Below are 24491 nucleotides of genomic sequence, written 5' to 3' on the forward strand. Positions count from 1 at the left end.
ATGCTATTATGTTAGCCTGAGTTTATTAATACAATCTTCCATTAAAAATCAAGAACAATTAGACTACTGGAGTGGCTCTGTACAGCCAGAGGAATGAGAGGTTTTGCTCCATTTGTGTACAATACATCAAAATGCATTCTTCTGTAAAATGAATAAATACATAAATTAAAAAAAAACCCCAAGAACAAAATCAACATAGCACCAAATTCCAAACTCCCATGTGTTATATGTATAGATTATTATTTTCAAATGTATTTTTATTTATTTTTTTGTTGGTATTGGGGATTGAACCCAAGACCCAGCACATGCTGGGCAAGTCCTCTACCAATGAACTACACTCCCAGCCTTTTTTTTTTGAGAGAGAGAGAATTTCAATATTTATTTTTTAGTTTTTTTTGGCGGACACAACATCTTTGTTTATATGTGGTCCTGAGGATTGAACCTGGGCTGCACACATGCCAGGCGAACGTGCTACCACTTGAGCCACATCCCCAGCCCAATCCCAGCCTTTTTTAACTTAATTTTTTGAGACAGTGTCTCCCCAAGCTGCCCAGGCTGGGCTCAAACTTTCTATTCTCTTGCCTCAGTATTGGGAGTAGCTGGGATTACAGGTGTGAGCCACTGCACCAGGCTTGGTCCCTCCTCTTGGCCAACTAGATAATAACAACAAGATTTAGGGTGGGATCTTTTTCTTACCAAAGGACACCAGTCACCATAGCATATGCACTGGAGATTCAGTAGGAACTCTGAACACTGGCTCTGTTAAGCTTCCCTGGTTGGCAGTACCTTTTCTGTATCAAACAGTGAAAGTACATGGTCCTGATCTCACCAGGAGGGAACAATGGAACCCAGGCACGGGGTGTGGGCAGGTATTTCCCCCACTTCTATCCTATGCACTTTTTTAAAAACCAATATTTTAATTATAGTTATTAACACATTAATTGTAAAAATCAACGGGATTCACTGGGATATCTCCCCATATGCAAATGTTCTATGTCCATCATGCCCATCCACCCTTCTTCTACTCTCAATCTCGCTGTCCTCGCTTTATTTACTTCTTCCCATGGCTGATGTTAACCTGCATCCTCCCCCTGTAAGCAGTGGTTAACTGTGAATACAGCAGTTTTCAGTGAATTTGGAGTCCTGCCAGCGAATTATCAAAGCTGAGAGTGGTTTTGCAAATGCCCAGAACTTGCAGTTGGTGTCTGAAGTGAGGGTGGTCTTGGGGGGCTGTTCCCTGTGTGTGGCTGACCTGTACTGAGCACCTTCCATGACCAGGCACCTCTCAGTTCTCCACACCTCGCCCTTCTTCTTTTTCCACTTATTGGTCTGTATTCCTGTTTCTCCCACTGGGCGTGCACCCCAGGGCAGAGGTTGAGGTGCTTTACATATGATGAGACTAATCACCATACTCAGGCCCTTTAGGAATATGTGCTTTATTTTCTCTTGGCCTTTATTCACACCAGACTGGATATGGTTCTGATACCACCAGGTATCCCTGACTAGGCCCAGGAATGCTTCGTGGGAGGGCCAAAAGATGGGAACCAGGTGGGCTGAAGGAGAAAGGGCAGTGTGGAGTATCCAAGGACACACTAACAACCTTATAGCTCCCTGTAGGGAGGGGAAATTCCTGGGACAGGGTACCTTGGCAACAGGTTGGAGCAGGGGCAGGTTCTTGATAACATCACTCAGGGGAGTCTTTAACTTCCCAGAGTCACTCAAAATTGGCCTCCTAGATCCAGCCTGACTCGATTTACCTATCTACACTGACTGCCTGTCTAATTATGGCTGCATCCCCCCCTCTAATTTTAGGAACTGCTTACTGCTGTAAGGAGAAGGGGTGACATTTGTTCTGGCTGCTTCAAAGCCAGAGGGGGTGACATGAGGGGGCACGACATGAGGGGGCAAGCAGCTTTGGAGTTCGCTTTTAGAAGTCAGGTTGAATTGAAGTCTGGTTGGGGAAGAATCGGTTGTAAAGTCATCTGGGGATGGGTGCTTCTATGAGAGAAACAAAACCATGAGTACTGAATAATGTTGCAGCAGCTGGAACACGTCACTGTATAATATTAGTCCTCCTCCCAGGAAGAGTGAGGACTGAGAAGTTGTCCCCTAACAAAGTTGGAGAGGACAAGGCCTTTATTTAGTAGTATAGATCTTTAACATCCCCAGTTATCAGGAATGTAAACACAACATTTAACTTTTAATGTTACAGATGTTCATCCCCATAAGATGTAGTTAAATAATTTAATGTCATCTGGTCTTGTAAAATCCTTCTTCTGTTATGACCTCTGTGTCTAGTAGAGAACCCCTTAATGCTGTTACTTAGGGTGGGATAATCATACTAGCAAACACCAAGCCTACCTGTGTAGGTGAGGAATATCTGTAGGCCTTAAACTAAAAACTACTCTGGCAGTTCCTTTTGATAGTGAGTTTCTTTTGATAGTTAGCAGACATTCCTGTCTAAGAACCTCTCTTTTGTAGCCTTCAGTCTTACTTATTTTGGGGGCTAACACAAGGTGTATACCTTAAATTTCTTCTTCTTATTATTATTATTTTAAATGCCCAGGAATGGCTGTGTTTCAGTTTTAACTATTTTTGCTAGGTGTTTAAAATGAAGCAGTCAAACTGACTTTTGTTTCTATCTATTGTTAACAGTCGGTTGAGTTTCCATGGGAGTCGCTCCTGGGGGAACTTAAGAGCAGTTCTGCTAGTGCAATTTGCGCTAGGATGGGTCCAGGTCTTGCTTGACCATGTGGCTTCGCTTGGAAGCATCAGGGATGTCTGCCTTCTCCAATGACCCTCCTGTTCATAGCGAGTGCACTGATTGGCTTTCTGTTATCCAGGGGTCTCATTAATCTCCCTGATTGGGAGGTTATGTGGCTCAGAGTTGCAAAGCTCTTTAGAGAAGTTTCCTGCTCCCTGGATTTAGACTGACTCAGAGGGCAAGAGCCAAATATTGGTTTTCTTGGCTCTTTTAATTTAATTTTATTTTTTATCTTGATCTTAAACATCTAGCAAATAAATTAAGAGTATTGGGCTTTAATGTCTATAACTTTACAATTATTTACCTTTTTTATTAATTGGGGTCTCCATTATCCTATCTGTCTTGTAGGTGATGGCTTATTATCTTAAATTAACCCAGGTTGTGTGTTCTTACAGCAATACCTCTTGCAAAAAATTAATAGGCAATCTTTAGACCATTTATAAGGAAAAAAAACAAAATAAAATTAACAAGAGTAAAAACATATTTTATTTCTGTAATAGCTACTTTGAATTTTGGCTGAGTTACATATTATATCCCCTGTTTGAGATCCTAGTAATCTTCAGAAAAATCAATCTTTTGACCACAACTTTAAATGAACTGAAATCTGGCCCACTGTGGAATCACTGTGATGTAGTAAGATGGGATGCAGAACCTTATCTCAGGTAAGGCAGGACTCTTCATAACTCTTTATAAATCTTAAGTGTTCTAGTTCTGAAGCTGATCTTTGCTTCTTAAATATCATTTTACAAAGTTTATATATATTGTTGCTCAAGGTCATGAGAATATTTTCTAACACAATATGATATTACATTTAAAACATGAATTAAAGAAAGGCTGAGAACTTTTAACCTTTTGTGGAAAAGTAGCAAAATGTTTGTGTTTTACAATATTAACCTTTAGATAGATTAGGCTCTCATTAACTTAAAAATACATTTAAATTGTACTCCAGTGTAAAAAATAAATTTATATATCTTATTGATAACAGGCCCAGTTATAGAATAATAAATGATATAAATAAATCTCCAATGTTAAACTTGTAAGCTTAAAATTACCATACAACTTTATTTTGGAGAACACCAGTTTTATATAATGCTCTTTTAAAGCTTCTTATTGAGCAGGTCCATTATTTTGTGTGACCATTCCTAGGGCCTCACTGACAAATTGGTTAAATTTTGCTCCATAGGTAAGTCGAGAACAGGGACTCAAATTAAGGCCCCGTTTAATGTCTTAAAGGCTTCCAAAACCCGTTCATAACTCACAGGGGGAGTAAACTTTTTGGTAAATTTATCCTTTAAAAGTAGGTGGCCCTTTATGGATTCAGGGTTTAGGGTGGTGTTTTTTATTGTCTCCTGAGTTTCTTATGAAAATAGCAGGGCTTTCCTGGGGTCCCTGAGTAATTTCAGAGACCTTGGAATAGTTAATGGGCTTTTGCTTGATCCTCCTGATGGTTTTCAGGACCAACATTTGGAAATGTGTATTCTTCTAAGCATCCTGTTCATCATTTGGGTCCCAGTCAGGATTGTTTCTGGGAATCACCTGCACGCTAGATGAATAATTAGGTTTGTTTCTAGTTTGTGATGCTGGGGCATGGGCAAGATGTAGGTCCGTCTCCAGATTTTTTAGCTACTTGCTTTAGGGTGGACTCCTTCTTATTAGAGGCTAAAGTTTGGCTAAGTAATAATATAATATCTTTCCAGGTGAGGTCAAGCACCTGGCATAAGTTTAGAAACATCCCAATATATTTATTTAGATCTTCTGACAATTTCCCTGAATTTGTTCTTATTTGTTTTAAGTTTGGAGGGGGGGAATCCTCTTGATTTCTCTTCCTCAGTAGATGATTCCTTAAGGCCTTCTCTCCTGGTAGACATTGAGGTTAGTTTGACAACACATGAAAACGCGGCACTTTTCCTGATCATCTGTGATTTCCCAGTGTGTCGACTAGTGGTCAATCTACACACTGACTTGAGAGAGAAGCTCCCACCTGAGTGATGGAAAAATTCAAGTTTTCTCCCTCATCAGAGAAAACTCTTTATCCACTGTATTAGGGACGTCTCCCTAAACTTGAGCTTCATTACCGTCCAGAAAACCCGTCTCTCCTCACCTGGCTTTGCCAAAGTTATTTCTGGCTTCCTTTGACAAAGTGCTAGCTAGGGTCCCTGTTTGCCCTGTGCCAGAGACCCTGGGAGGATCCAGACTTAAGGGCTTTCCTCCCTGCCACCGTAACTCCTGATTATGAAAAACCCATGAAAAAACAGGATAATTGTAGATATCTTAACCTTTTGTGCCTAACTGTTGTCCTGTAGACTAAAGGAATCTCCTGATGCTAAGGAGAACTCTATTGGTTTTAACAATATAACAAACACCACTTTCCAGAGGAATTTATGGGAGGAGTTGGTTAAAATAGAATGCCTCCCTCTTGCAGCATTTTTAAAAAAAGTACAGTAAGTGCATCTGAGCACAGGAACAGTAATGGGAGATTTTAAACTGGCTTGTGAAGGCTAACGATGCGAACAAAATGAACTAGATGTTATCTCACTAATCATCTGTCTTTCCCTCAGTCCTACAATATTAATTGCTAGTGTTTCTGATTGGTAAAAGGAAGGGAGCCTCCAGGAGGGCATGGATGCAGGGATGGGGAGTGTTGTGTGGCCCGCATGGAGCAAACAAGTAATTGGGGCTTTCCCTCAATGCCATTCATCTACCCATCACCTTAGATACCCTTTAGGGTAGTTGGGAGGAGTTTTCAGAGAAGGAACCTTAGGATTTTCGCCTAAGTGTAGCCCAAGCCAGAAATTCCGCAGTTGTTTCAAACTCCTTCCTCCACCTCCATGCATCCGAGGCATATCAGGACTAGGGACACTGTGCACTCACGCCAGTTGCTCTCCAGGCCTGGACAGAAGAGTAGGAAGCGGCTTCAGCAGAACCCAACATGCCCGCTCTGTATTGAACAGGTGATTGACAGCTGCCTAGGCTAGGAAAACTTTCACCTGAGTCTTGAAGAATGGCAGCTGCACTAATGCATTTAAATAGCCAACGGGTGCTCTAAATCCTCCAAAATGAAAGAAGAAAGATGCACCTCAAGCAAATGTGGGGTGCATGGAGAGGAGCTTACCTCCTTGTAGAGCTTGGTGGAACCTCCAAAAATGATACCGCTGCTTATCAGTGATGAGTCCTGCTTCCCCACATGTTGAAGTTTGAACGTTAGAGAAGCACACCGAGGCAAGCATATGAAGCAGGGTTTATTTAAAAAGGGGTAACTGAGACTTCTCTTGCGAGGGGAGAAGGGGGCCATAGCTGGTGTCCTAAGAGGGGAGGTGTTCTGCCCTTTTTATATGTCCTAGGCATTCTTTGTTCTCCTGCCTTTTCCCCCTTATCTTTTAACTTCCTTCGGACAGACTAGGCCCAGGAATGCTTGGTGGGGTGGCCAAAAGGTGGGCTGAAGGGGGAAGGGTAGGATGAGCAGCCAAGGACACATCAACAACCTTATAGCTCTCTGTAAAGAGGGGAAATTCCTGGGACAGGTTACCTTGGCAACAGGTTGGAGCAGGGGCAAGTTCTTGATAAGATCCCTCAGGGGGCAGTCTCTAACTTCCCAGACTCACTCAAAATTGGCCTCCTAGATCCGACCTGACTCTATTACCTATCTACACTGGCGGCCTATCTAATTCTGGCTTCAGTTCCTTCAAAAGAAGGTTAGCATTATCCAAATCTGCACCTAGTTTATTCTGATAGCTTTGTAAGGTTGTCAAAACTCAGGGAATGGCGAATTTTAAAATAAATAACATGCATGTGTAAATTCAGAAATCAATCCCGCCAGAATAGCACTAACAAGCCCCGCCCCACCACCCTGACCCCGCCCCTCAGCCCCGCCCACAGACTCCTGCAGGAGCCTCCGCTGGGAGGGGGCTGCAGTGAGCATGCGCATAGCGCCCAGGCGCGGTTGCCGTGGCAGCGCCAGCCCGAGGAAGGGCGGCGGCGCCAGGCCAGGACCGTGGCTGACTGAGGCAGCGACGTTGCCACCCGAGAGTCCGCGGCCTGGCCGGAGGCGGTACCGGGCAGGCTTGAATCGCGGAGTGCTCCTCCCGGCCGACGGGGATGCGGGACCGGCTTCCGGACCTGACCGCTGTGAGCACCGAGCGGGTAGCGGTCCGGTCTGGCGGGGCGGGGCTCCGGGCGGAGTCTGGGACCCAGCTGGCCCGGCGCGGGCTCCGGGCGGGTCCTGAGGTCCAGGACCGGCTGGCAGGGCGGGGGCTCCTGGCGTTCTGGGCTCCTGGGGCAGCTGGGCGGGGGCTCCCGGCGGGTTCTGAAGTCCGGGGCAGCTGGGGCGGGGGCTCCCGGCGGGTCCTGAGGTCCGGGGCAGCTGGGCGGGGGCTCCCGGCGGGTCCTAAGGTGGGGGCAGCTGGGGCGGGGGCTTTCGGCGGGTCCTGAGGTCGGGGGCAGCTGGGGAGGGGGCTCCAGGCAGGCTGGGGCTCCAGGAGGTGGTTCCAAGATATAGGATTTTAGAGTTGGGGGCATTGCTGGGATTGGTGTCGGCATGCTGGAGCTCCTGGTAGGAACTCTGGGCTCGGGCTACTGGGGTGGGGCTCACAGCATCCTGGTGCTCTGGGTCCTCTGGGAAGGGGCTTCCGGGGCTGCAAATCTGAGGTGGATCCCACAGGGAGTTATCTTTGCTGGTTTTGGTGTGCTCCTTCGGGCTATTGTGGGCCAAGGTTACTCTCGTGAGCCAAGGTCTTGGTGAACCTCAACAGGTGGGATTCAGGGTGGGGTGACCCAGAGTCTCAGGGAAGGGGCTGGGACCCAGCATGACCCCCTGAGCGGCTGGGGCTGTGCTTCCTGGGCAGAAGACTGCTTGGAGCTCAACCATTACATGGCTTGGCTGGTTCTTTCCATACTTACCACAACCAGAAAGGCCTGGCCAACTGTCCTGTCATGTGAACCCTGGTGCCCCACTGAACTGGATGATGGTGGGGTAGGGCCAGCTTGTAGTTGCATCTTGTATTTTCTGTTTCCCTAGTAAATAGTGTACCTGGGGAAGGAGGCTGTGGGTGCTGAAGCTTTCTTAACACACCTGGTAGAGTGCATAGGCACTGCTGAGTGACCAAATGACCATTGACTCCAGCAAGAGGAAAGTAGCACAGTTGAAAATGGAAAAAGATTTTAAAATACTTTTAAGTGACACATGGTATTGTACCTATTTATGGGGTGTAGTGTGACATTTCAATACATATGTGCAAAATGTAATGTTTAGATCAATGCAATTGACGTATCTATCACTTAAGATATTATCATTTCTTTGTGCTGTGAACATTCAAAATCCTTTGTAGTAGCTATTTGGAAAAGTACAGTTACTTGTTGTGAACTCCAGTTATCCTGCTGTGCTCTAGAGCATGAGAAGTCATTCCTTCTATCCAGCTGCACCCTGGACCCATTAACAATATTTCTCCATCAGTTCCTCACTCACACCCTTCCTTCCAGGCTCTTATGACCACAGTTCTGTTCTCTACTACCTTGAAATCAACCTTTTAGCTTCCACATATGAGTGAGGACACACAGTGTTTGTCTTTCTGTGCCTGGCTTATTTCACTTACCAAAAGGACCCAGTTTTATCCATGTTTCTGCAAATGACAGAATTGAATTTATTTTACTGGTTGAATTATATTAAAAGTGGAGCTATTTTTAATGCATTCATGTGTATATGGGTGACAATGCTGTGAATGAGATGGGGACAGCAAAATTATGGTGGAAGTTTAATAGATGTTCAAGGTGAAACATTTTAGCCAACATAAATAGTTATGATTTTTCCCTCTCTTAAAAATGCAAGTACTAATTCATGCTGGGTATTCATTGTCTTGCTTTTCCTGTACACAAATGTAACCTGTGTTCTCCAAATGGCTGCATAGAACAGCGTCTGAGGCCCACTGCTCTGAAACACCTTTTGCCTGTGGTACATTAGCTTGCTTCCGGAATGGGGCTAGGTCAGTGTTTAGTGTTGTAGTTGGGAGGAGAGAGGACAGGCGTGGGAGTCATTGTCAGTTCTGTGAGTCCTGTAAGGACTCTGAGGAGAGCGCCTGGTACTCAGGATCATAGGGTCTGTGCCTCATACTCCTCCCCAAAGCTTTCTTCATGATGGCTTTTCTTTCTTCCCCTTTGTTAATGGTCAGCTAACCATCTTGATGGTGGTCTGATTGTTTTTAGTGGTGCTGGGTACTGAACCCATGGCCTTATGCATGCAAGGCAAGCACTCTAACAACTGAGCTATATGCCCAGCCCCAGTTGCCACCTCTTAATACCCTGGCTGAACCATTGGTAGTAAGAACATGTCAATTAGCATTGCTCTAAACTGTAGACCTAGAAGGGAAGTCACTGTAGGCGAAGGGACACAGCAGTCAGCAGCCTAGTAGAAGCTTCTGTTGTGGACTTGGCTGGTCTTGGACAAATAATTTTTAGCCTCTCATTGCTTGAGCTTTCCTGTATGTCAAAGGGGATGGTAATGTATTTTCTTGCTATCTTGTGGAGGAAGTTTTCACAAAATTATCTAACATGTGAAGCTCTGCGAGAAGATGGGAAGGGAAGTACTATGTAGTGCCACTAATACTTAGTTAGGTTTTTTGTTTTCAGGAAGTTATAAAAAGCAAACTTCTCCTTAGCATAAAATAGCCAAAATTGAATTTGACATGCTTTAGATATGAAGAGCAATAGTAAAAAATCTACCTTAGAGCCACCAGATGTAAGTTTAATTTTTTTTTTTTCCAGACAGTATGCCTTTCCCAAGTATTTTGGGAGTAGCTGAGCTGGGTATGGTGGTGCATGCCTATAATCTCGGCAGTTTAGGAGACTGAGGCAGGAGGATTACAGGTTTGAAGCCAGCTTCAGCAAATTAGTAAGGCCCTAAGCAACTTAGTGAGACCTCATTTCAAAATAGAAAAAAAAAAAAAAAAAAAAAATATATATATATATATATATATATATATATATATATATATAAAGGGCGGGGATATAGATCAGTGGTAAAACATCACTAGGTTCAATTCCCAGTTTCAAAAAGAAAAGAAAAGAAAAAATTGGGCAGTAGCTGCATGTATGACCACAGCCGTGTTTCTAAATGGCTGGTGGTGTTCATAGGTAAAGTTTTGTTTTTAATTTTGGTAGTTAAAATGGATCATCTACAAGAACAAAGTATTTGAAATGCCTTCAAAAGCTTTTTTAGCTTAATGTTACTTCTTTCTGAGAAGGTACAACTACTTGGAAAGGACTTCAAGTTAATTTGTCCAAAGTAATTTTATTGACAGATTTTGCATTAACAGATTTAGTTCCTCCCAAGCAGTGATTCAGGCATTGAGCCATCATTCATTTGGGAACAGAAAGCTTAAGTTAGTGTCTAAGATCTGGACTCTAAATCCAGAGCAAAAGTATTTCTGATTTGCAATACATAAAATTAAGTTCATCTAACAGATAGCTTTGGGTGACAGGTTTCTCCCAGGCAGTGTACTAGGTGCAGAGATGTAAAGCTGAATTGAGTGCATGCTGTGGGGAAAGGAAGTCGTGGGGAGGAAGAGTGAAGAAGGCATGCCGGAACACACTTCAGGATGTGAGTAAATAAGAACGGAACGGCCTGTCTGTAAGTAACAGCTCCAACATGTACTGATTGCTTTTTTATAAGAAGTTAATGCAAACAGGCGTATCTCTTATAGTGAAGTGTAGGGACGCTACACATTTTAACTCTGGGACTTGTTTGAATGATGATAAACAGTAGCTGGGTGGTATTCATTAATAGATCCAAGAGTAATGAGCAAGTTATTTTTCACCTTGTGATCAATGTGATGAATTGCAAATATAATTTTTTAGAGGTCAGGAAACACTGCCCAGACATTTTTAGTTATTTTTTGAGAGCTCAGATTTGTACATGTAGTACAGAATGGTGTACAATAAAGACTCAGATACCAGTTAATAAAGTATGAATAGGAAAGACAGTGTAATGGATCTGATGTAACTTTCCTGTGTACACAGGTGAATACACAGTGAACCTCATCATCATATTACGACCACAAGACTGGGGTCCTAATTAGAATAAAATGTACTCCATGTTTGCTTAAATATGTCAAAATATACTATAAATATACTATAAAGTAGGAACATTTAAAATACTAGGAATATCACAGCATTTATAATTTTATATGTGAAAATATTTGTGATTTTATATCTGTATATGGTAAGTGTAAAATTTCATAATTTATTCAGTCCTGCTAAATGTATTTTGTTTATTTTTCATAAAAACATTCTCCACAGTGCATCTCTAGTTTCTCTGTTCTTGGCTATAATAAAATTATATGTTTATATATAAATATATTCTTTCTTTAAGATAGCAGAACCTGTACTTTCCCAAAGATTAATTAACTTCAGTTATATTCAGAACTGGAGGAGTAGGCCTTCTAGGAGGTCCCTGGTCCCGTGGCACAGGGCATGGGGTGTTGCTGTGGTCCTGGCACACGCCACTCCTCTCTGCCTGTGTCTGCACTGCTGCCTGAGTGCTCCCTGCTTTGGGCCTGCCCCATACTTCTCCTGGTCTCAGCTCAGGCAACACCACCTGGAAGTCTTCTAGTCTTCCCTTCCTGTGTCCCAGAGCTGGCCACCCTCTTGTCTTGGAGTATTCTGGATGCAGATGCAGTCAGCTTTTCTCCCAGGACACTTCCAAGATTGGATCTCTTGAGAGCACACTTTGTGCTCAGAGGCATCAGATTTCTCAGGGTGCCTGTTGTAGAGCACCTGCTTGGTACTTGTGGAATCATTGTGTTTCCATATGAAGGTGCCCCTGGGTATGGGACACTTAGATGCAGTAGAATCTGCTGTCAGTGAGGTTCTTCCCCTTGCCAGGGACCGAAAGCCAGAGCTGACACAGGGAAGGCAGAGTTGTTCAAAGGTGGAATGGTGCCTCCCAGACCTTGAGGGCAGCCCCCAGGGATGGAGCTAGGTGAACAACCAGGCTGTCCCTCACTGTGTGACTCACTTAGTGTTTGTCCCTGCGTCTGTTCCTTGGTTTCTCTCTGTCCTTTTTGTGCTTTCTCCACTCTCCACCCCTCATCCTCTTAACTCCTCATTCACTCATTCATTCCCCTGACCCTCACTGAGTGGCTGCCACATGCCAGGTACTGTTAGGCAGGCATGAGTTGGGACCAAGCAGATGAAGTTCTTCACCCTCTGAGACTTGCAGTTAGGGAGCTGGACAGGAAACAACACAGCCAATGGATAATAAGATGTCTTTGTGGCTTCAGCTATTAGGGAACTAGAACACAGTGAGCTGATGTGGAAGTGGGCTACTTTGAACCTGCTAATTTGGGATGGTCTCTTGGAGCTGAGATTTGAATAGGAGGGAGCCAGCTGTGGACAGTTGGAGTGGGTAGTGCTCTAGGCAGAAGGTGCAGCAAGTCCAGAAGCCTTGAGCTGTGAGTAATTGGTGTGGAGGACAGAGTGATGACTGATTTGGTTGCCATAGTGTGATGGGGAGAGGTGAATGAGGTTGAAAATGTCAGCAGGAATTGGCCCGTGCTGGTTTCTTTCATGCTCTGACCTTGTGGAAGCGGCCATACTGAACCTCAAGTTAAATGCCCTCCCAGTTAAGCTCCTTGTCCATCCTCTTGGTTCTGATCCTGGTCCTGATCCTGGGGAGGGAACATGTTGGCCCTGTGTGGAGAGGTGGGGGAGGGGGATGCTCTGGCCAGAAGCCATGGTCAGCCTAGCAGTGTCCCCTGTGCGCACACCGTGCTGTGGCGTTAGCAGCCAAGCTGAGCAGTTTGGCCTTCGTGAAGCTAAGGGTTGCTCGTGCCCTGTGGCTTGGTGTCTCCTGCCCGGATAGGTATGGGTGTGGCATCCCAGAGCATGGCTTAGTGGGGCATGGGGAGATGGACAAGAACGTGATTTGCTGTGCTGGAGCAGCAGCATGTTAGCCCAGGGGAGCCTGGACGAGGACCTCAGTGTAGTCACTCCGTGGAGGGGAATGCACTGGGCTGGACTGCGTATAGAGCCCCCTGTGGCGGGACTTGAGGACAGGACCACATTGCAGGAGCACTGGTACATCTGACACCACTGTGCAGAGTATCACATGTCTGCCAGTCAGTATTTATGTAGCATCAGTGATGGAGTCAAGCAGGTAGCAAAAATACATTAAAATTGTAACATTTTACTATAGAATATAAGTTATGATGATTATACAAAAATGTAATAATTATATATAATATAATTATAGTCAGTCTTTATCTGTATTTAATTACAAATATCTTTCCTTTTCTCCCCCAAATGATTAATTTGAAAACAACTTATTGTGTTCTAGCAGCAAAGGCCCTGCAGCCCCTGTGTGGAATTCCAGTGTCCTTCGTGTCCCACAGTTGCTGCCTGTCTGGAAGGCTTTTGGTGTGCGTGTGAAGAAAACCGCTGGGCCAGGCCAGGGCTTCTGCCAGCCTGGGTTCTGCTCCTGCGGTGGTGTGGCTTCTGTATTCTAAAGGATGGGTGTCTGGATGACAGATCACGTCTGCTCAGCAGTCTCTAACCCTGACAAAGACTTGCTGCCCATTGCTGGCCACAGTATGCGCATGGGGAGATTGTGTTTTTACTCTAATGCTGATTTCAAGGAGAATTCTTTTCATATTTCACAGAAATAAAATGTTGAAATTTCAGTTTTTTTTCTTCTTCTTCTTTTTTTTTTTTTTTCCTTTTTCTGATGCTGGGGATTGAACCTAGGGCCTGCTTCTGTTGGGCAAGTGCTCCTACACAGAGCCATACCCCTAGCCCACCCAGTGTTTGAAGGTTAACCCTCACTTTGACACTTTGAAAATCCAGTATGTCCAATTGAAGAGTATTGCCAGTGCTTCTTAGTAAATGTTTGCCATAAGCTGTTTTGTTATTTATAATAAATGTATTATCAAGAGATTTAGATGGGCTATTCCTACCAACTGTCAAAAAATAATAAATGTACTATCATAAACGTGGCTATGGTACAAGTGTCCACACTGTCTCAGAATGAAAGATTGAACCTGAGTGGTTCTTGGAGACAAGAATAATGCAGTTTAGGCATGAAGCCAAAGGTCATAGTTAGGACTGAGAATTCCAGGTAGAAGCAAGACAATAGTCATGTGGCTCTTTCTTGGTATACAGGTAGAGCAACAAATTATTTGCATACAGGTGATTGAGTTTGTGAGCAAAGGTGGTGTATGATATGAACTTGGCGAGTTGGTTGGGGATTGGGATTCTGTGATGTTATTCAGTGATACTGTGTGGACTGTAGCCATACAGAACGGGGATAGTGTGAGGCTGGAGACCAACTCCTGAGCACTGACACAGGGATGGCTTTGTCCTTGGGTGGCAGGTGAGGAGCTGGGCTTTTGCTGTGGCTCAGGTGGGATTTGTCTCCAGATGGCAGCAAGGCTCGGGGTGGGAAGTGGGGCCCAGGACAGAATAGGCTGTGCGTTGGTGGTTGTTGAAGCTGGGTGAGGGTGACATCAAGGGCTCCTAATAGCATCCCCTGTTAATTTTGAATATTTGCAAATTTTTTTCTTTTTTTTTTTTAAATTGTTTTAATTAACAGACTTTATTTTAAGGAGACTTGTTGATTTACAGAAAAACAAAGCACATAGTACCATGTTCCCATATGCTTTCCCTTATTCAGAATTTCTACAATTTTTTTCTTTGTGTATTACTGAGAAACATTTTATGTAAGCACAAAATCAAAATGTTTTGCGCAAATTTTTTTCATAACAAAAAGAAAGACTGAGCAAAACTAAAGCGTCTTTGAATGTAGACCTGCTTTCAGAGCAGCACGGTGTGCGGTTGTCTGCGGGAGGTGTGGGAACCAAGGAGGGGTGCTTCCCATCTCCCTGCACTGTGGGCCCCAGGTGCGTCCCAGCGTGATTTCAATCATGTCGTGGTTGAGTTCTTTCCTGGCTTCTGTTGAGTGATCAGGTGTCTCTCTGAGACCTGCAATTGAAGAGACAAGGCGAGGAATCACAGGCACATGGTGGCTACCTGTGTCCAGCTATCCTTCAGACACTGGGGGGGCAGGCAGGCTGAGGGTGCTGGTGGCTGGAGAGTGGGCTGTGCAGGTTCCAGGGAGTAGGGCCCCACAGGAGGCCACAGCGTTGGCCCACTCAGGAGCCAGAGTGTCTGTAGGGCCCAACAGAGGGGTCTGCAGTGCAGCCCCTCCCTCCCATGGGCCCAGGCCTTTTTCAGAGCATGGTGTGGGAGTTGGATGGACAAGGCCACTTCTATGCCTGCAGAGTGTCCTGGGCAGTGCTGTCCTGTGTTTCAGCCTCCTTACTGCAGAAGGGACGATAAAAGTTAATGGGGACACATGTGTTAAGTGTGAGCGTAGGTCAAGGATGGTTCTTAGCTGAGGTAGGAGAATAGTGCAGAAGGGAAAGGGCTTGTAAGTCACCCAGACCTGGCTTCAGCTGCTGGTGAGACTTTGAACATGTCCCTTGGCCTCTGTGTTTGCCCTGCTATGTGGAACAGGTGACATGTCTGCTGTCCTTGGTGGTATGGGAGGGTCACCCAACATAGCGCACAAAAGTGCTCACACCCAGGGTCCAGCATAGGGTCCTCGGCAGCCCTTTCTGCCTCTGTGGTGCAGCCCTGAGGAGGCACTGAGTAGCTGTGGGCGCTCTGCCAGCCCCTGCTGCCAGCTGTGGTGTCTTTTTAGTTTTGAGTGCTGCTTTGCTCAGGACTTGGAGCTTGGGTCAGGAATAGGTGTTAAAGCCTGTATTGGTCACCAGTGGGTTTCTCATCCTTACACCTGGCTCTGAAGGAGGTGGACTGGGTGGCAGCTCGGGCTCAACCTGCTGAGAGTCCAGAGCTTCGGGGTCCAGAGCTTCGGGGAGCAGCAAGCCTTCTTTGGATGTGCAGTTTTAATGCAGAGTTTGGGGAGCAATGTTGGGTTTGTGGCACAGCTGACAAGAAGATGGTGTGGCTGTTCCCCAGGTCTCACCTGGGGCACTGGTGTCCTGAGATTGCTGCAAATTGTGACTACAACTGGGTAGCTAAAACCTCTGAGCCGGAGTCGGAGGTCCAAGTGTGGGCACCTCGGGAGCCATGGCAGATCCCCCGTGTCTTGGAGACTGGAGACGGGTGTCACAGTCCTCAGCATTCCATGGCTTGTATTTGCCTCACTCCAACCTGTGCCTCCCTCTCACCTGGCCATTTGTCTTCCTTCTCATGTCCCACCCTGTTCCAGAATGACCCCATCTTTAACTAGCGACATCAGCAGCAATTCTGTTCCAAATCTGGTCCCCTTGCTGGGGTGCTGGTCCTTGGCCTGTTGGTTGCACAGAGAGAACTCTCAGCACTTCTCCTGGGCTCCAGCCGTCTTTCTCCACATCCGCGTCAAGGGGAGCAGAGTGGTGACCCAGCGTGGCCAGGACACTTCCCAAAAAGCCACTCACAAAGGGTGCCCACAAGCCAGCTGAAAGCGTACAGGTGCCCACACCCGAGAGGCCCTGCGCCTTTCTGCGGTAATCCTCTGTGGCAGCGGCTGCCTCTCCTCTTCTGGCCGTGGTGTCAGAATGATGCCTGGTGAGGGAGTGTTTGTGCCTTCTGTGTCCTGTTATCTCGGAGCACAGGCTGCTTCCCTTCCCCTGAGCTAAGAACTGTCTTATCTACACAGGCAGCCTGGGATGGGTGCTGACAGATGGGAAGAGACTATTAACGATTTTTAGGCCAATCGATTTTGCCCCTGTGAGGGTTCTGAGGGTTCTGAATAATACAGAAAGAAGGATGTTTTGCACTTTCCTAACACATTTTTTAAGTTTTGCAAATTTTTCTTAGCTAAATGTTGGTAGGATTTTTTTTTCTTTCCTAAAACTGTCCTAGGAGGTAGAGCAACAGTTATGTTTTAGGCTGCTCAGTGGGTAATCTTCAGTTTGTGAAAATTCCTGAGATTCGTTGCCAACTCAGGGTCTGTGAGGTTGGAACTGGGCTGACTCAGGGGGCCTGTGGGCCCCCCCCCCCCCCCCCGGCCCCGTCCTTCTACAGGCCAGACTCCGATGGAGGTGCTGCATGGCAAGGCTAGAACCAGCGTTGTGTGGTGTAGACTCCAGTTCTGTGTTGTTCGTTGCCTCTCCCTGAACTTGGCCACAAGCTTTCTTGCTCTCTTGGACTTTTGGCTGTTGGTTGCTTTTGACTTCTGGGAATGGTGGCTTCGGGCGGGTCCATGCTATGATGGCCTCAACGTCCCCTGCCACTTGTTCAGATACAGTGCTGGACAGTCTGGCTGAGGGGGCTGCTGGGTGGGTCAGCATGCGCACTGTGACCAGCCCACCCTGCTTGAGAGCCCCCCCGGGTGAGCCTTAGGCATCTTCTAGTGTGTTCTTAGGGGCCTCTGAAACTGGCTCTCGCGAGCAGGGTTGTTCTTGCTCTCGGTAGTACTTGCTACAGCGGCTTTCTTCTTCCCAGTGTTACTTGGTACCGTCTTCCTTAATTTGTCTTTCTTTGTTTAAGTTTTCCTATCATTAACCGTGATACATGGCTCAGAGAGAGGGAGGAACACCAGCTTATGCTGTTGGTTCTTGGAAGATTATTTTGTATTCTAGGAAAGTTAACTAGTGATGTCAATTTTTTTTTTTTTTTTGTACTGGGATTGAACTCAAAGACACTCAACCACTGAGCTGAATCCCCAGCCCTATGTTGTATTTTATTTAGAGGCAGGGTCTCACTGAGTTGCTCAGTGCCTCACTTTTGCTGAAGCTGGCTTTGAACTTGTGATTCTGTGCCTCAGCCTCCAGAGCTGATGTCAGTGTTTTTATACTCTATGAAAATATAAATATGCAGTACAGTTTCACTTCTTGAATCTAAAACTAGTTTGAGTTACATTGACTAGATTGCTCAGTACTGAGGAACATAGCCTTTGTTTTTCTCCAGAGCTTCTATGTTTCCCGCCTCACTTCCACTGTAATCTGTTATATTGAAAGAGTTGCAGAATTAAATGGTCCTGGGTAGCGATACTTTGCTAGTTTGTTACTTTGGTGCTGTGGTGAGTCAAACTCTTTCGGGTCCTGAATTGCTTTGTATTTCAATTCACTATTTGTGCTTATGTAAGAATTTTTAAAAATCTGATTTTTACATTTTATGTTTCTCATTTTAGTGTAGGAAAAATGACGATGGAGAGACGACTGTTGTTGTTGAAAAGGACCATTTTATGGATGATTTCTTCCACCAGGTAAAAGCATTTGATGAAACTTAGCCATAGCCTTTTTCTTTAAACACAGTTATGCTGATGTAGCGATAATCTTGCCATGTTTGAGATGATATTAAAGTGAGTGCAGTCACACACTGCATGAATATCCTGGACAAAGGAGACCGTAGGTTTGATGGTGGACCCACAGGCTGTGCTGATTTGTCAGGTACGCTTCATTATGCTCACGAAAGGAACAGCCCTTAATTTGGTCCCATTGTTGAGCGGTGCATGACTGTATTTTTAAAAAATTATTGTTTGCACTCGAAAGTTCTTTGGATTTTTACAACTATCAAGATGCTAGTTGGTATTGAGAAGGTTGAAGTGGTGGTTGTGCTCACAGCTGGTGTGAGGGTGGGTGTGCATAGCAGGTGAGGCTGCTGTAGCGAGCAGCTGGACTCCTCCCCAGGCGGGGGGATCTGTGCCCTGGGCAGAGTGGGGCCATGACACTGCCCACTGTGCCCACACTTGTCTCTCAGTCGGAGCTCATGGTGCCAGACAGTACTTCCTGCCATTCCCAGCGCCCTCAGGAGACCAGCCAGACCCTTTAATAAATTGTTAAAAGTTCTCACAGGGCCTGAGGGCTCCTTAGTCCTTTGGAAAGCAGAAGTCCTAGCTGCAGAGGTTGAGCTGAACTCAGCAAGCATGGCACACACCAGCAGTCACTCTGTGTCCTCCACAGCCACATAGATCCCCATAGAGTTCTCTGGGGCTAGAAGGGAACATTTGGTATGTTTTTAAGATCTGATGGAAAACTATATTTGCTTACATACAAGACTCTTAGAAGAAAGATTGTAAGTGATCTAGTGACTGGCGTTTAGACTATGGAAGATTGTCAGAAGGGCCATTGTGGAAGCTCTGATCTGATAGTGGCCACTTGGCCATGCCTCAGGTGTGAGTACCCAGACCCTTGGGAACCACGTCCCTCTAGCCCACAAGGCGTGCTCTTCCCCCACTGCTGCTTCAAGGATTATAACAGGTTTAATATTTTGATCTAGTGTTGCATAATTGCAAATTTTCAAAACTCAGTCATAATACAAATGCTTAGTTAGTCATGAGGAAAAGAAATGTTCAGTGAATTTTTTCAGGGTGGAAGCTTCATTTCCAGGATTTATGTTGATTAGGCAGACTTTGGTCAAGTATTTGCAGTTAACTCCTAAAACAAAGTGGTCAATCAATACATGGGTTTCAAAATACGTAATGTGTTAATAAAAACATACAGAGAGTTGAGTTCAGTCCCCAGCGTTGCAAAAACAAAAATATACAAAAAGTTAATGGTTTCTCTGATTCAACCAGAATTCTTGATTGTCTAAGTCTGCTCACTGGTTTTCAAGTATTTGTTAGTTCTAAATTTTACCTAATGGGAAAAACATAAGAATAAATTGTTAGATATAAGAACTATAGGAAGAAATTAAGAGACTGGATTGCTGACTTCATTTCTTGAAAATAACTCTTGATTGCCTTGGGTCTCTCTGCCACTCTGTCAATTACGATGTTTCCAACATCTTTCCCTGGGTGCTCAGCTCTTTGTAAGAATGTCTTGTTTTAGAGACTCCCTTAGCATTCAGTGGTGTTGAACACAGTAGGAAAGGTGATGCGTAGCCATTCACTGGATGCCATCAGGCTATAAGTTTTGCTGATCTGGTCAGAATTCATTTTTGCTATTTCCCTCAGGGATGCCGGAAAAGCAGTTCACTCATGCTTTGGGACAGTGGAGAGGGATTGAATTCCTTCAGTTTCCAACATAAGCTTAAGCTTCCATTTGTTAAATAGTAGCTTTGTTTCGCAGATTATTTCTGTGAAATGACTTCTTAGACAAATAGAGAAACAATTGATATTTGTCAGTGCAAGCTCACTTATAGAAAATATCATTTAGATCTTAAGCAAAACATAGAATGCTGCAGAAGACAGGGTTTTGTGGATGACCAGTGTGTGGTTAAGACTGACACGGTGCTCTCGAGTGGCAGGGATGTCCTTTTTGAGAGGATGATTATAATAGAGAGACCCTGTGTGGAGGACTCATACATGGGGTTGGAGCTGGCACTGCCACCAAGGTGCCTTCCTCCCAGGACGGAGCTCTCAGCCTCGGTTCCCTTTCCTTTGGAGCCCCTTGGGGTGTGTCACAGAACTCTCCAGGGCTGGAATCTTCCCTTTGCTTCTCTATGTGCCGTGGCTGCATAACTCTGAAGTTACTTTAGAAAGCGTACTTGCAAATGCACCCTGAAATGTGATAGCCTTCATGATGACATAGAAACATTTTAAAGAGTTTTAATCATAACATTTTTTACATGATATAAGTAATAAGTGCAAAGTGCATGCTGTCATGCAGACACTGTGTAAGCCCACCTGGCCTGGAGGAACAGCTGCTCTTAAAATGCAAAATCGTGTGCTGGACTGTTAATACTCTGACTTTCCAAGTGCAGTCTAGGGTCCCGAGGCCCCCTCAGGAGGCCCTGTGGTCAGACCTACCTTCATAGTAATACCACAGTGTTGTGTCCACCCTCATTCCTGCTGTTCCACTGAGGTACAGAGGCAGTGTTCAGAGGCACACATTGAACACAAGAGGCTTGTGTTCCGCAAGCCTTCCACCAGACTAGAAATAGATCTACCAAAAAAAGTCAATCACTGCTGCTACTTTCACTGATTTTATTTTTGGGAAAATATTTTTTCCCATAAAATATGTTAAATTAGTGCATAATATTTTTGTATTGCTGCTGTAACAAGTCACTACAAACCTGAGAGCTTAAAAGAGCACAGATTTATTGTTCTACAGCTCCAGCTCCAAAGTCCAGCGTTCTGCAGCAGTCACACAGGCTGAAGCGAAGGTATGGCCAGGACTGTGCAGCAGAGGCTGCAGGAGAGCATGCCCTGTCTTTTCCTCTCCTGCCCTCGAGGTGCCTGAAGTCCTGGCCTACCCGCAGCCCTTTCTTCTGCCCTCCCAGCACACCTGTCAGCCTGATCCCATCATCCTGTCTCCTCCTGATGTTCTGTGTGGAAGGCCTCTTGTGGTTACATTGGATGGCCCAGATAATCCAGGATAATCTCCCAACTCAGTCCCTTTGCCATGTAAAGGGACATGTTCCCCGTGCCAGGAGTGGCATGTGGACATGGCCCACCATGTGTAATGGGCTGTTACGACTGTTTTCCAGTAGATGTGCCTCCTACCTCAGTGGTCATCTGTTCTTCCTGTAGCCATAGCCAGCTCGCCATCCTCTTCTTCCTGAGAACATTGTGACCCTGTCCAGGGCCAGCCTGGATGACTCAGGACAATCTCCCATCTCAAAGTCACATGGGTAAAGGGTGGTTTGCTGAATGAAGTAACGTTCACAGATCCTGGGATTGATCTGGAGGGCCGTTGTGGAGCCTGGAAAGGTCTTACAATGAGGACATTAGGTTTTAAATGAATGTTGACCAGCTTAGTCCACTTAGAGATCAAAGGTAATGAACAGAAAAGGCTGGCCACATGAGCCGTAGCCACGCCCAGAAGGACATTCCTGTAGGCACTCTGCAGGGTGCACCCCTCCCGACGAGGGCTGGGCTGGTGTTGGCACTACCCACAGTGATGCCTGGGGCTCGATAGTCTGCGGAGTTTGCTGGTGAGTATCGACGCTCATCTTAAAAAGCAGGGATATGGTACCTTTCTCGCTCTGTTTTTAATGATATCACGGAGAATAGGAAAGGTTCTTATTTCTTTATGTAGTATTTATTCAACTATTTCCCCTCTATTCCTCCTTTTTTAGGTAATGGAAAGTGATAGAAAGTTTGCGCTCGCCCCAGGTGATCCTCTTTGTGTCTCCCCTAGGTGGAGGAGATCAGGAATGGCATAGCCAAAGTAGCTCAGTATGTGGAAGATGTGAAGAAAAACCACAGCATCATTCTTTCTGCTCCAAACCCAGAAGGAAGTGAGTTGTTGGTTGTAAGAAAGCCTGTCTGTCTGTCTCTGCTTTCTCTCCTGCTGCCTACAGCACAGGCCTCAGCTCTAGCGTCACAGTTGGTGGAGCGAGGTGCTTGCATGAACTCCAGTGCCTATGCCTCCACACAGTATCCCCAAATCTCCGAGTGGCCCAGTGTCCACCCAGGGAGGACCACTGGTGTGAGATCCAAAACAACATTGAAATGACATTGCAGAATGGTGATTTGACCTGAAGTCCATGTCTTGCCACTTTTGGACAAGAATGACAGAATTTTGTGTTCATGCCAGTTAGTAGGAGGTGGGTCTGGAAATGGCCTTTACTTGTCAGAGCCCGTGGAAGGACAAGACAGGCTGAGAGGGGCTTGGGGTCTGTGGGAAAGCTCCTGTGAGGTGTGTGCGCAGTGTCTGCTGCAGACAGCTGCGAGCAAGTGAGTTTAGGTAGCTAGGGTTGTTGGCGGTGTAACATCCCCTGGATCTGTGTGTGGACGACCGTTAAGGTAAACTCAGATCTGAGCGAGCCATGGCCACAAGCCAGAATCCAGTTGCCATTATGGGGCAAAATTGTTAAAAAAAAAAAGCTAAAAGCAGATATGCTTTTTGTTAGATTATTTAGTATCTGTGCACTAGAAAAATAAGAATTTGGTTTTAAATCAAAAGAGAATACATTTTTTAATTTTAAGATTTCGCGTGTCTTATAAAATGATGTTGTGGGCTCAGTAGGTGTCCTGTTTCTGACTTAATAGAATGTTTCCCATATGTGCTCCTGGAGCCCAGCCAAGGACTTAGATGGTCGGTGACACACACTCTGTGGCCACGCACATCTGTGGGCTGCTTTGTGGATGTCTCCTCTTGGAAAGTTTGGCGTCCTCAGCGCAGCAGTGACTGGGGGGTCCTGCCACACAGATGCCTGTGTGGCCTTGCTTGGTCTGACACTTGTGCCCAGGTTACTTTGTATGTGGTGTTTGTCACTACTCTGCTCAGTTCTTAGGGAGACTTCATGTGTATAAAGACCAGATATTCTTTTGAGTAATGTTGCCTCCAAAGCTTTTTTTTTTTTTTTTTTTTTTTTTGGCCACTAAGAGCAGATATAACTGTTTTCTGAATGAATTCAGAGCTATTGATATTTCAGAGCAGTTCCTTTTGGGCTTTAGGTAAAACTGCTGCTTTTAGTCTGCTGTGTGACCGGGTGTGAACCCCAGAGTTGGAAGCCATGTCCAGAGGCTTACTAGGTCTCTAAAAAGCAAAGTACGGGGCTGGGATTGTAGCTCAGTGGTTGAGCACTTGCCTCACATGCGTGAGGAACTGGGTTCCATCCTCAGCACCACATTAAATAAATAAATAAATGAAACAAAGACATTGTGTCCATCTACAACTGAAAACAATTTTTTAAAAAAGCAAAGTACAGTTACCCCCTTACCCCAGTAATGAGTCCTAGGAGAAGGAGTTCAGGATGGTGCCTTAGCAAAGGGCTCCTGTCCCCTTCTTGTCCTTTGTTCCCAAAGAAACAAGTGGCCCTGGTTCCTGCCAGGTCAAGCAGGAGGGAGAGAGGAAGTGGGAGAGTTGAGTCTCCAGCTGTCCACAGACCCAGGGGACAGGCAGGCTCCTGGGTGCTGCCGTACAGACAGCAATAGTAGTCTTCTCATGTGGTTCTCAAGAGTAGTCAGAATAGCTCTTGCTGACATCTCCAGAGGTCAGCCTTCCCTCCAGTCTCACAGTACTGGACTCCTGAAGATCTACTGTGTGCTGGAATTATACAAATGAAAGTATTCCTTAATGCACAGTGGATTCCTGTGTGAATGCCATGTCCCTCTGGAAGGTGTGCAGGTCAGTTCTTTTTGAGTGGTACCATCTAGTGCCATTCCTGGTTCCGGATGCGAGTAGCTTCTCCAGTCTTTGTGAGGACCAGAAACACCCCATGCATTTCAGATGCGGGTTGGGCAGTATGGAGGAGCACCCCTGGGGCCTCTGGAAAGGTGTTCACAGAGGAGGCCATGGGCAAGATGGTCTCTGTGCTTTAGTCTCTGAGTTTTTCTGGTTTAATCTAGTAACAGATAACCTTTCTAAAGTGTAGCTTTGTGGAACTCTTCCTTTGCTTTGAAAACTTCAGTGCTGATTACTGCTTGTGGAAGAAACCAGAAACTCTGCAGCCTGGCCTGTCTTTGGTCACCTCCACAGAGGGTCACTTCAGCCGGGGCCAGGGCTCCTGGTCTTGGGCTGCTGTGCTGCCTGAGGTCTTCTTGCTGTGTTGGGAGCCTGCAGAGCCTCTGTTGCCTCCCGCAGGATCCTCCTCCTGAAGGTGGCCTTGGCCTTTCGGCTAACTCTCCTACCCTCCCTTGCTGTCTGTTAAGTTCTGCCCGCTCTGTGTGTCTTTCTGCTCTTCCATCAGACTGTACCAGGACTGGCCTCTGGGGTGAGCCTCCCAGTTGCAGGCCTGTGGCGCTCTCAGTCACTGTTGGGAATTGTTTGATTGTCAGCCAGCTGCTGGCACAGGACCTTCACAGAGAAGAACCAGGCCCCTGGTCTGCTCCTGAGGCTCTAGGAGCCAGGCCTGCCTCAGGGCAGTGGGGACACCGAGGACCTGAGGAGGGGCAGGCACAGTGCCT

General features: G+C 45.8%; 1 protein-coding gene across 3 annotated transcripts in view; it reads left to right on the top strand.

Annotated features, from left to right (window-relative positions):
- Positions 1-6703: 6703 nt before the first annotated feature.
- The window catches only part of Stx2 (syntaxin 2), a 32253-nt gene continuing 14465 nt past the window's right edge, over positions 6704-24491 (top strand). For all 3 annotated transcript variants that reach the window (XM_076838843.2, XM_076838834.2, XM_076838852.2), the window contains exons 1-3: positions 6704-6889; positions 17886-17960; positions 21778-21877. In XM_076838843.2, the coding sequence (XP_076694958.1) occupies positions 6860-6889; positions 17886-17960; positions 21778-21877 (205 nt within the window). In that variant the 5' untranslated portion in view covers positions 6704-6859. The remainder of the gene's footprint in view (positions 6890-17885; positions 17961-21777; positions 21878-24491) is intronic.

Source organism: Callospermophilus lateralis, chromosome 1 (assembly GCF_048772815.1).
Source record: "Callospermophilus lateralis isolate mCalLat2 chromosome 1, mCalLat2.hap1, whole genome shotgun sequence".
In the NCBI taxonomy this organism is placed as follows: Eukaryota; Metazoa; Chordata; class Mammalia; order Rodentia; family Sciuridae; genus Callospermophilus; species Callospermophilus lateralis.